Source organism: Scyliorhinus torazame, chromosome 1 (genome assembly GCF_047496885.1).
Source record: "Scyliorhinus torazame isolate Kashiwa2021f chromosome 1, sScyTor2.1, whole genome shotgun sequence".
Lineage (NCBI taxonomy): Eukaryota > Metazoa > Chordata > Chondrichthyes > Carcharhiniformes > Scyliorhinidae > Scyliorhinus > Scyliorhinus torazame.
The window spans coordinates 336325627-336338476 of record NC_092707.1 but is presented as its reverse complement, the minus strand read 5'-3'; the positions used below and the strand labels follow the sequence as shown (position 1 = coordinate 336338476).

The window sequence follows — 12850 nt, the reverse complement described above, 5'->3', positions numbered from 1 at the left end:
AACTGGGTCAGAGGTGGAGACTAGCCACCTTTATACTGGGTCCGAGGGAGGCGGAGCCATCGGGCAGTGGTTTACCACATTACATGTAATACAGTAGCCGTTTACCACAATACACATATTATATACTACAGTGGTTTACCACATTAATCAAGCAGTGTTTACTCACACAATGTTACAGTTAATCAATCACTCCCATCAACAGACATTATTCTACAGAGTACTAAAAGTTCATACTAGACCTTAACTTAACTTTTGAGTGACTAGCAAGTACCCAGACAGATATTGGACTTTATCTGCGTGCTGACTCCTGTATTCCATGATGCTTGGTCCTCGGTCTGGTAGAATGCTCTGGCACTGGTCTTCCTTCTGTTGGTAGCGTGATGGTCGTCCTTCTGGTGGCTGGTGAAGATCGCCGTTGTTCCATTGCTGCTGCAGAGAGAGATTCTAAGGTGGTGCAGCACCTTTTACCTTCAGGGATTTTGCACCCTTTTGGGTGGTCTCTGGGTCATTGCCAATCAATTGATCAGGGCTCCATCACCCTGATCGATCAAGTCCAATCAGGGGTTGCCACATCGATTTTGGGGTGGGCATTCAGTTGCCATGCCTGCAAGTGTTGGGGGCATGTAGGCTTACCAAATAAGGAGTTTAGGTGCTGCTGTGTCTGGTAAAGAAGTGTGATTGACAGGATAGTCCTATTGCTTGTCCTTTACCTGGCTAAATTTACCAGCGTCCTTTGCAGGATGGCCACAAAAGCAGCAAGCTGCCTCTACCTCTGATGTGCATCCTGGGGACACACCTAGACTTAGCACGAGACCATGTAAGATTAAGAAGATTGAGGATCACTGAATGGGCACTGTGAGGCTGGGAGGTGAGGTGCTGGTCTCAATCTGTAGCGAGGGGGAATGGAAATGTCCAATGTTCACTATTAAAACATGTTACACCTGATATATGCGCAGTTACTGTCATGTTAAACTTCACAGCGGGCCTGCCGACACCCACATCCCCTGTTGCCCTCCGGTCCCTCCATCCCCCACCCCTCAGGCACAATGGTCCAAGATCAAACGCCTCCGATGCAGACTCCATTCAGGGATGGGTGTCCGGGTTGTCAGCAAAGAGACCTGCTGTTAGGTAATTTGGATATTCTGAATACTCCCTCTGTATACCTGAACAGGCGCTGGAATGTGGCGACGAGGGGTTTTTCACAGTATCTTCATTGCAGTTTTAATGTAAGCCTACTTGTGACAATAAAGATTATTATTATTGTTTAAAAAAACAGGAATCAGACTTTGGCACAAACTGAGGAGCACCAAAGCTAACCTCACAGCAAATTATTATCACTCTCCTGCCATGTATTTTGTCCACCGACAGTGCCGACACAGGCCCATCACCCTGGGGTGATGTTATATAGACCCCTGGAGAGTGGATCAGGGGAGTCGGGGGGTGGGGGGGGAGAGTTGGGAGGGTCAGGAAATTGGGGGGAAAGAAGGAGGGAACAGAGGGGAGGAAGGAGGGGAATGGGGGCAAAGACGGGGAATGGGGAGAAGGAGGGGAATCAGCAGGATATGCAGGGGGAGGGGGTGAGCTGACAGACAAAGCCTCATCCTACAAGAAGTGGGCGAGGATGAGGGCCTCCCTGCTCCTCCGGGCATGTTGGAACTTGACGCCGCTTGTCTTCCACCCTCCGGCTCCTCCGGCGGTTATTGGTGGCCTTCTCCTGGCGGGGTGGGGCGGGGTGGGGGGGCGGGGGGGCAAACAGTAAATTACAGTGTTAGACAGTCCAACCGACGCATGCAGCCCAGGGGGTGGGTAGCTTGTGGCCTCAGTGACCAGAGCACCCGGCCATGTGGCTGGTATGGGTGCCGGCATGTGGTGCAGTGTGGGGGTTCTGCCACCCTCCGGGTTGAGGGGGGTTGGGTTACAGATGTGTGGGACAGGTTAGTGTCAGGGGCACTGTGTTGCCTAGTCACCCTGGCTGCCCTGATGAGGTCGTGCAGTTTTTTCCGGCAGTGCTGGCCGGTCCGGATGGTGTTGCCCACGGTGCTGACCGTGCCCAGGCAAGCCGAATGGAAGAGGCTGATATCTACCTTCCCAGCCAGGATACAGGGTCATCTGCCTCTTCTCCACCGCGTCCTGGAGGGTCTCCAACTCGGCCTCGGTGAACCGTGGAGCTGCGCTCCTTGCTGCCATCTTGTTAGCTGGGATGGTGTGTTTGGGGAATTAAGTGTGTATATGCGGCTGCAGCTTGTCTGCCTCTTGAGTGTCAATCGCAAATTCGGCGAATCTTGCATAGTTTCTCATTGGAACTGATTGTGTTCCACGTGGCACTAATGCTAGCCCATCAGCAGGAGCAGAATCGTTCCAGGTGCGGTGCCAGTTTTGATGTCGTGGAACTCCACGAATCCTGCACCGGAGACAACACTTAGGGCTGGATTCTCCAATTCTGCGGCTTTGCCTGCAGGATCTGCCTGGTCTTACGACCAAAATGTCGGCGCCGTCCCCGCACCGATGCTCCGCCCGGTGGGGGGCTAGCAGCCGCGCCACGTAGCTGCCGATATGGGTGCAGAATTGCCGGGTCGTGCCGTGCATGCGCATGGAGGCGGCCTGCGCCGGCTGCGCTCGGACCCGGCCTGCCAAAAACTGCCCCCCTGTAACCCCCTCTCCACCCCCGGACCACCCCTGTACCACCCCCTACTGTCCCCCAGCCGAAGCCCCCCCTGCCAGCAGAATGTCTCCCCACCCGACTGTGGCGGCGCTGGACATAGTCCGCAGCCGCCACGCGATGTCCCCGAAAAATGAGAGGACACGCGACCGACACCATCGTGAAGCTGGTCCATCGGGGCGGAGAATCGGGGGAGAGTCACAGGTGACGTCCTGAGGCCGTCCCGACGCCGTGCGGCATACTCCACCAGTGCGCCATTTTTGAGGGGACGCAGCATTGGAAAAACAGCGCTGCCCTCGATTCTGGCGTTAAAATGGATTCTCCGGTCGATGGCCGAACGCGATTTTGGCGTCGGCAATCGGAGAATCCCGCCCTTAGTCTCAGAAATGGTGAAACCAGCCCTAGGAATTTTGAAAATGAATAATGGGTTGATTATCTTCTTAAACAATAGTTCTTAGTCTTATTGGTAAACAAAATTTTGAAGAAGAGTTTCACCTAATCTTTTTAAAGTTACCGGACAAAGTACTATCAAGTTATCAAACATAAACTGATTTTACAGTAAAGCTATAAGGACTATTTATTGTCTTTTATGTGACATGGTGAGAATCATTGTATCTTTTTTCTGTGTACTTGCAGGTGCCATCCGTGCAATTGTAACCCTGCAGGCAGTGTTAATGCCACTTGCCACCAAACAAATGGAGCATGTTTCTGTAAACAGTTTGTAACGGGTTTAAAATGTGATGTATGTGCCCACAATATGAGCCACTTGGATGTGAACAACACATTTGGCTGCAGTAATAGTAAGTAATTATTTTTCTGCAAGCAAATTTATAACAAGTATTTACAAATTGACACTGGTGACATTTTTTTGACAGTCCCATTTCAAATTGCAAATTCTAGTGACTGGGGAAAATTGAAGAATTTTTTTTCTCTACTTTAGTACATCATAATCATTTTAACACCAGTGTAGTCAGTTTTTTTTAAAATGTTTTATTTTATGAACCTACCATGTACGTTATACATCAGTTTGAGGTATCAAATATGACCAAAACAGATAGATTGTGCTTGTGAATGATAGCACAGTAGGCGAAATGCATTTGCGACGATGGCCTCAACCTATGCAGTATGCAATGTTTTTCTGTGTCGGCAGTGCAGCATAAATGAAAGTTGTTATTGGATGAATGCCAATGGTTAAGAGCAACTCAGCAATTGGTCATAAAATGTCCTCACTAATAAGGGCAACACATTAATGGTCTGGAATTTGCAGGAGTTGGGAAGTTTGTGATGGGCTCAGTTGATTAAACATTTCTCCGAGTCATTCAGCACAAAAAAAATTTGGGAAGTGCAAGCTGATAATGGTGTGTGCAAGGGGAAGAGGCCATCTGGGACCTCAGTGAAGAAAGGGACCAACAGTGTATCACATCACCTCAAACAATGAGATTTAAGGATTGAGAAATTAGCAGGCCGAGAAAAAAAAGGCGGAATTAAATGTCAAATCTGACCCAGGAAGACCAATAAAAAAAAAGAAAGATTGAATTAATGCAGAAAGGGAATGTAAGAAGAAAAATTTAAATTTAAAATTCAACAATTCACTGCCTGAAAAAAATAAGATTCCACACTTTTCAATGTCACTTTTTGGTCGAGAGTGGTTGATTGGCAGTCATCAACAATTATCATGTTGTTGAAAGACTATTTGTGCTATTAGTAACTAGACTTAACAGCAAGTTTAATTGGCGATGCATATGTAAATACAGCAACTTTATGAAACTCATGAGAAAGGTAAGGATGTGCCACTTTCGCAAACTTCATGGCACAAATTGTTCAGGAGCTGCAGCGATTTGGAATCCATGTGCTATCTCTTCCTCATCACAAGTAATTGACTGATTTTCCCATTAATAATACCATGTGTAATTTTTCAGCAAATTCCAGGTCAATAATTATGATCTGAATTTGCAAAGCAAAAGAAAATAAATGTTCCACTTGCACCTTAGATTGCAGATTCAAGTTACATTCCAGGGACTTGAGCACTGTCAATTCTGTGTAGTATTGAGGAGGAGGATGCACTTGAAGGTGTCATCTTTCACCTGAACATTAAATGGGGGCTCGGTCTGCCCTATCTAGTGAACATGAAGATAAAAATCCCACAATGCAATTGAAAGAACGGGACGGGAGTTCTCCCAGAGTCCTCGCCGTCTCTTGACTCTCAACCTACATTTAAAACAGATGATTGGCAATTTCTTCCATTGCTACTTGTGGGACCTTAATGTGCAAAATTGCATATTGGCTGCCATGTTTCTTACATGACAGCAATGACTACACTTTAAAAGCACTTAATTGGCTGGAGAGTGCTTTGGGACATCCACAGGTTGTGAGTTGCTAGATAAGTGCAAATTCCTTAATTTTAAAATATGTTAAAAGTTGTATTTTCATTAATGTAGCTCCAATTCAGCAACCTCCGCCAACAGCCCACGTTTTGAATTCTACTGCTGTTAATCTGTCATGGAGTCCACCCGACGCACCAAACACGAATGAGCTCACATATATGTTGTCCAGAGATGGAGTAGAAATTCATACAGTTCAGGATAAGTATCCATTTGGTAAGCTTTTTTCTTTCTCTGAAAGTAGTAGTTATTTAGCAATGAGGTCGTGGAAAATCTTGACATTCGTTATAATTTTCATAAATTAATGTTCTTATATAATTGGAAGCAATTTTTAAAAAATTTAGGAACTGAATTGCTTTTGTTCTTCCCATATTACATTCTATTACTGGTCTGTATACTAACACATGGGGCAGGAGTCTTCGGCCGCGCACCCCAACGACCGGAAATTCCCGCCCGAGGTCAATCGACCTTTACATGGTCTCCACGCGTCCGTGGCTATTTTGCGGCGGGCGCAGTTAAAGAATTCAGTCCATTGTTAAAAGGGCAAGCAGATTATTATCACTGTTTTTTATCTATGTGTTCTGAACCACCTGCTGGTCAGAGTGGGTTGGGGATGGCTCTCCTTGCCTTCCTGTGGGAAAGATGCTCACCTCTATTAAGTTCTTTAAGGAGATGTAACCAAGGTTAGGAATTTAGTGGACTGGGTGAATTGAGTGAATGTTCTGTTTTAGTGAGGGCGTCATGGATTGGCGCTGCACAACCCCAATGCCAGTAAGAAATATATTATGCAAATGTTTTTTCCCTACATTTCTGTGATGTGACTATGAATAGTGATTTTCCCGGACACAGTACTAAGATTCCCTCATGATGAATATTCAGCACTACGTATCATTCCTAAGCTAAAGGTAAACTGAAGTAAATAAGCACCACCGATATGTTACTCACTTCATGTTCTAGATCAAAATAACTGCCCAACAGTTAAGAAAGCATATTGAGTAAAATTGCACAGTGTGATTTGAGCTTGCAAAATAAAACATTCATATGAAGTTCCTTTATCCACTATTTTAATACAATTTTATTTCAAAAGCATTTAGTGGGGGCTAAATTGGATAGATCCAAAAATGGGTTCAGGAGTTGCAATGTGATTCTCCAGGCACCTTCACGCTACCTTCTCATTAGCATGAATTCTGCATACAACCAGCCTGAATGCTCCTGATTGGCTGCATGGATCAGCAGCATTCCTTAGAGCTAGCCTGCTCTGGTTAAAACTAGTCCGCATTTTTTAAAGATAGCCGGCACCTCTCAAAGGGGCGATGCATTGTGGATGAAGCAGATGAGTTGAATTTAACTCGCAGGCATCCAAGTTTTCTAACGCTGCACTGAAGGTGGTGTGAAGGAGGTGGAAAGGGGGAGGGATGCCCTTTCTCTGCCGGCAGGATGGCGGCCTTCCAGATAACTGGTCAAAATATACTAAAAGACAATAGCCATGGAGGTTAATGCGTGGAGGTTACAGTTGGTGCTGCAGCAGTCAGTTGGCAGATTCCAGTGAGGACTTGCTTAGTGAAGCACAGACATTGCAAAATTTGGGATTGTCATTGCGGTCTGCAGGAGAATGCTCCCTAAAGACCTTGAGCAGACATGGCCTCTACTCATCCCTTCTCCAGCTCCACGTCCAACTCTTTTATCAGCTTGATGTGGCTTCTGCACATCTTCCCAGTCATGCTCTATTCCAAAAGGAAGACCTATAAGTGCAACCATGTCTGGGAGCACCTAGTTGTGCCGAAGCCTTGAGGTTCAAAAATTGTCCTTAAGCAATGGTCAAACTGCTCATTGTAAACTTTTGAATCTTAAATCCACTATGGAAAACATTAAAAATGTGTAAAATTGTAGCAACAGCTGAAGAAATCAACCAGTATTAAAACGTGCAAGATGAAGCTCCCTTCATATACAGTGTGTGGGGTGGGGTCCTTTAGCCTGCTTAACATGTGTTCAGCTGTGCAAGTTTAAGAAAGAATGTGGGCGGATTTGTTGAAATCCAAAATGGAAGAGATGCCGTCAAATTAATGTTAACGCTGATTGATGTCATGATCTACCTGATCTGCATAACTCTGGCGGGTATTAACTGTTGTGCGCTAATGCCATTTTCAGTCCCAAGAGCACTCCAGGCACCATAAAAAGGGGGTGTTACTGAGTCCAATTTCTTCCTAAACACATGTACAAAATTGATGGGCAAATAATTTTACATCAATAGTAAGATATAACCTTCTATGCCTGACAGGTTACACTACTGATCAGGCATGAGGATTCCGAGAGATAATGGGACAACTCAAGCTGAAATTAAACACAAATGTCTATCTGAGGTTTAAACAAAACAATAGACTGATTACAATATACGTGTTAACAATACACCCGTTAGTTATAAGTACATTGGAATAAATGATACATTTGATCATCCAGCAAGTGATCAAACTCCCTGTTGACCGTTCTTTAAGTGTCTGACCCTTCGACTTGAACATCAAATCACTTTTTGCAATGAGTTTTATATCTTTCTTTCCAAGATGAGTTGAATATTTTATTGACCAAATCTTACTGTAGTCCCCAGTGGTGGTGTTTGGCAGGGACACAAATAGCCGGTAACAAATTGGCAACCCAGGTCACAACCACCTGACTGACTCAAATGGAAAAGAAAATTGGGTGGGATGTAAAAGGAGCTACCAATTTGTTATTGCTTCTTTGGTACAGGCGGTAAAGACCAATTTCAGCCCTAATGTGTTTTTGAAGTATTATAATTGACAGTGAAATTGAAGACTGTGTTTCAAATCACATGATCTTATAAAGAATAGTTAGCCAATTCAATTGTTCAGGAGACATTGGAAGTCTCTGTGGATATGAGGGTGGGAATAACCTCAGCACCTTAAAAATGCTAAACACATTCATATCAAATTATTTTTGTTGTTACTTTAGCAGGGTGTTAACCAATTTACTTGGATAGAATAGTGGTTAAAATTGCATAGAATGAGCTTTGTTACCCATACATTAAGCATCCATATAATAATGTCACCCCAAGTAATTTCTACACTGTACTTTATAGTTAGAACAAGTCTAAGTGAATAAATAATTTTCGAAGTGGATGATCTCTGATCAGAAAGTAATTATTTTGTCCTTTATGTAAATTTCTTTCTAAATCAAGTCTTGCAAAATTAAGGCAAATAATAATACCAGTGCTTTCTATTTCACCATTCATTTAATATCAGGGATTGAACAGCTGATTGGATGGTCATGAATTTATCAAACTAGTTTGATAATTGTCATCATTGTGACCATTATACAACTAGTCATGATGGCCGGGATTCTCTGTTCCTAATGCTAAGTGCTTTCTCCATTTAGAAAAGAGGAAGTGATCCGCTTTGTTGCTTTGACGTGGTCAGCAGCTGTCAATCATAACAAGAATGTTTATAAATAATGCGGTTAGGATTAGTGGAGGGTACTTCTGATATTTTCAAGAATGAAGGGAAAGATAAATAAACAAACCTCCTGTTCCTCCTGGCATTGCCCTGTGAAATTGAATTAATGAATTTCAAAAGATCTCAGAGGATTTCAAGCTTCTTCAAGTATTGTGGGCTTTCTAAAAAGGCTCTGGTACCAGTTTCAAAAGCATAGGAGTGAGGGAGCAGATGTGAGGAAAGGGAAAGTGCTCCTGACTTGATTCTTCACTGAACTGCCTGGTCTGCTCATCAGCTGTCAAGCAGAGCCATTCAGAGTGAGAAGGCCACTTCAGAGTTTTAACCGGTTGCCCAGGTTTGGAAGGGGCAGTCCACCACGGGACCTCCATCCAGGGGAGGGTCTCGATTTCCAACCCTTACCCGCAGCCTGAGCCCACCCAACCGTCAGGACCCTCATGCGCGCATGGTGTTGTGGGGGTGACCTGTTTTTCCAGTGGTGAAGGGGGGGGGGAGGATGTTCCCCCCCTTGATGAGGGGTTGGGAGTGCTCCCCTTGCCAGCCAGGGAGAAGGGAGGAGTCAACATTTGCATTGTGAGAGGGAGGGGGGGCATCCCTGGATGCTGGAATCGGGGTGCCAGTTCAAAATGGTGGCCGTACCCCAGTAACTGCAGGGAAACCGATGTGTTCGGTGCTATGCATATTTTTGCATAGTAAAGCCATGAGAATCCCATCGGTGACACTCCTAGCACCAGCAGGACACAGTCCCGATTCCCCGCAGGCGGGAGCACTTAGAATCTGGAACAGAGAGAACATGGCCGATGTGCAGCAATTTATTCTTAATTCTTAAGATTAAACATGAAGAGATTAATCTTTTGAATGTAAATACTACAAAAAGCTGTTAACTATAATTTCTAACAATCCTGATGTACGTTGAATTTTTTTCACAGCAATTTATTTGAGTAAACAAATATGTAACTTTCCTCTTTTAAAGGTCTCAAAAGCTTCTGTGATACAGGTTTGACACCTTACACAACCTATTCTTATTATATTCTGGCAAGTAATGGTCATGGTAGCACAAGAAGCAGTGTCGTTAGCTATCGTACAAAGACTGGCCGTCCGACTGGGTTGCTTCATTTGAGTCTTGTTGGATTTGTTGGATCACAATCAGTTTTGTTGAACTGGACAACCCCATCAAATGCTTCGGGACCTATTGAGAGATATATATTGAAATCTACTACAACAGGCAATCCTGTGGCTCAGGCCCATTATAAAGGCCTCCAAACATTTGTGACTTTGAATGATTTGACTCCATTTACAAAATACACTTTCACCATCCAGGCTTGTACTACTGGGGGCTGTATTGAAAGCAATCCTGTTGTGGAAATAACTGAACAGGCTCCACCTGAACGACAAGGACTCCCAATAATTAGAACTGTCAGTTCCACAGAGCTCTTTATTGAATGGATTGCTCCTGCAGAACCTAATGGTAAGACACCATTTTTAACTTACAATATCTGAGAGTATTAGAATTAGATTAGCCTGTTAACTTCGAAAAATGCCTGAATTACTGAATTAAAACTTGACTTTACTCAGCAACCACTATTTACATTATTTTTAAAATGTAATTTAAAAAATAAATTTAGAGTACCCAATTGTTTTTTCCAATTAAGGGGCAATTTATTGTGGCCAATCCACCTAACCTGCACATCTTTTTGGGTTGTGGGGGTGAGACCCATGCAGACACGGGGAGAATGTGCAAACTCCACACGGACAGTGACTTGGGGCCGGGATCGAATCCAGATCCTCAGCACAGTGAGCCAGCAGTGCTAACCACTGCGCTACAATGCTGCCCCTCTTTACATTAATTTTAATATTGATATTTAATTGAACTAGTCCTTCATCAAATTTCAGTATTCCTGAAACCATTTCAACCTTCTATGTGTACTTTTAAATTATAATGATATTGCTAAAACTTTAACAGTTGGTACAGCTTCTTCAACTTCTAAACTATATTGCGTATACTTGTTAATTTTGTCTTGACCATGTCCTAATGAAGTCAAGACCAAAGGGCACATTTCAAGTCAAATAAGGTTAGAACCGTAGAACCATAGAAATCCTACAGTTCAGAAGGAGGCCATTCGGCCCATCGCATCTCACCGGCGCTCTGAAACAGCACCATACCATGGCCCATTCCCCTGCACTGTCCCTGTAACCCCACTTAACCTGTACATCTTTGGACCCTAAGGTACAATTTTATCATGGCCAATCCACCTAACCTGCACATCTTTGAACTGTGGGAGGAAACCAGAGCACCTGGAAGAAACACATACAAACCAGAGAGAAAGTGCAAACTCCACAGTCAATCAAGGCCGGAATTGAATCTGGATCCCTGGCGCTGTGAGATAACAGTGCAAACAACTGTGCCAGAGTTCCACCCTAGAAAGCGGGGCAATTATTGAACCAAGATGGCAGACGGTGGGCAAACATATTGAGGTGAAGGGAAATGAGAGGGTACGGGCAGAGAATGAAAGGTGGCATGAGGGGAGACATAGTTGGCACAGAATAAGGAGCCAGGCGAAGGAAGGGAGATATATATTAAACTGTATATTAATATAGAACAGACAAACATTTTGTTTTTAGCAATTGCCATTTTTGGCATCACAAACTCCTTTGATCTAAAATGAAGTCTCACATCCCTTCTATTGCTGAAGTGACAAATTAGAGGGGTGGGTTGGCATGTTATAAATAGGCCACCGGAATGATATCGAAGGCCCACCTGCTGCAATTCTCAGGTGGGCTTGCAAAGGGTCGAACAGTGCACCAACGTCTTACCATCGGAAGGCTGCTTATTTGGAATAGATTCCTATGTCAATTGTAGGACTCTGATTACAGGTCTTGCCAGTTGTAGTTGGTGTTGAGTGGGTTCACCAGTGGTCCTTTAAGGAACCAATATGGGCTGAGCAGAAAAAGGCCCAAAGACCTTTTGGGAAGAAATATATGTCTGGGAGCAGGATTGATCCTTTGGTCTTCATAAAATTACTGTGGGTTGCTGCTAACTGCCTTCAGGTTCAGTTCCCCTCCCCTCCTTCCCCACACTTCTAGCTACATCCTACCCTCCCGAAGATGAGGTACAGCGGGGGCCTGTGTGGCACTGCTGCTCATCAGTTGTCCTATATGAAGCCTGGCTTTAATATATGTCAAGCTTTCCAAGAAAAATGTGTCATGTTAATCACCCTGGGGTAACACGGACTGCAACTGGATGCAGTTGTACTTGAAAGTAGACTCCAAACTTTGATGTTAGTTCAGTACGCTTTATTGAACTGTTAAGCAGTGCACACAGTTCGCTGTGGGTTTGACACTACTAATCTAAGTGTGTTTACTATAACTAACTAGACCAGACTAGCCCTGAGCCACGTGTAGAAGGTGCTAACTGATATATACACCCTGACTGTCACTACAGTTGTCACCTGTGTAAAGAGACAGAGTGTTGATGCCTCATGTGTTTTATAGTGGGCGACCACTCTCTAGTGGTTTGCCTGGTGATTGGTTGTGTTGTGTCCTGTGTGTTCATTGGCTGTACTGGTGTCTGTCACTGCCTGTCTGTATCTCATTATGTGCATGAGTGCATATCATGACAAAACGTAGAGCTACTCCACCACTAAGTCCCCGCTTTGGAAGGGATACTAAAATTGACGAACCACTCACCCCCCACCCGGCTCCCCTGACTAAGTTTCTTCTGTGGTATAAACTGACAAGTTCACAGAGGACTTCACTAATGGCAGACATGGCAGTGAACCTAGTGCAACAGATTAGCGTAACTCTGATTGTCCACTGTATGTTTGCTTGCAGCTAGTCTCTGGGATGAAACAGCCTTGTAAAATTATCACTCGCCAGGCAGGAGTTCCCCTTTTGGGTGGGGACTTCAAAGGGTTCAAGTGCAGATGCTGACCCAGCATCATACTGGGAGCAGTTAACTATCCAATTTTGCCTGGATTGGCAAATTAGTGGCTAGTATGACCATCTAAGTTTGAATGTCAAGCAGGCACTCAAAGCTGAAGGGCCTATTGCAGGAAAATTCCAGTCGGCCTCTGATCAAGGCTTTAATTGACCTCTTAATGATCTTAACAAACTATCCATTGGAGTGGCATGTAACTGTTCTACCTCTAATCTGACCTCCAGGAGAATGGCTCAGGAGGAAGGACGTGGGTGCTGGCAAAATGGTGTGAAATTATACAGCTGCCTGCCTCTGTTGCTGACCCTCCACCACCTCATACTCCATTTCGGGGCCAAAGCCCTGCCCCATATTCCAACTGAATTCACACTGGGACTAGTTTTTTCATTTTTATTTCATGAATGCTCTTTTTGTG

The 12850-nt window shown here is 44.4% G+C and overlaps 1 protein-coding gene across 1 annotated transcript in view; it reads left to right on the top strand.

The window, feature by feature from the left end:
• Positions 1-12850, top strand: part of ush2a (Usher syndrome 2A (autosomal recessive, mild)) — a 1730413-nt gene that overhangs the window by 378847 nt on the left and 1338716 nt on the right. The window contains exons 15-17 of the mRNA XM_072506478.1: positions 3296-3459; positions 5098-5256; positions 9475-9969. Of these exons, the coding sequence (XP_072362579.1) occupies positions 3296-3459; positions 5098-5256; positions 9475-9969 (818 nt within the window). The remainder of the gene's footprint in view (positions 1-3295; positions 3460-5097; positions 5257-9474; positions 9970-12850) is intronic.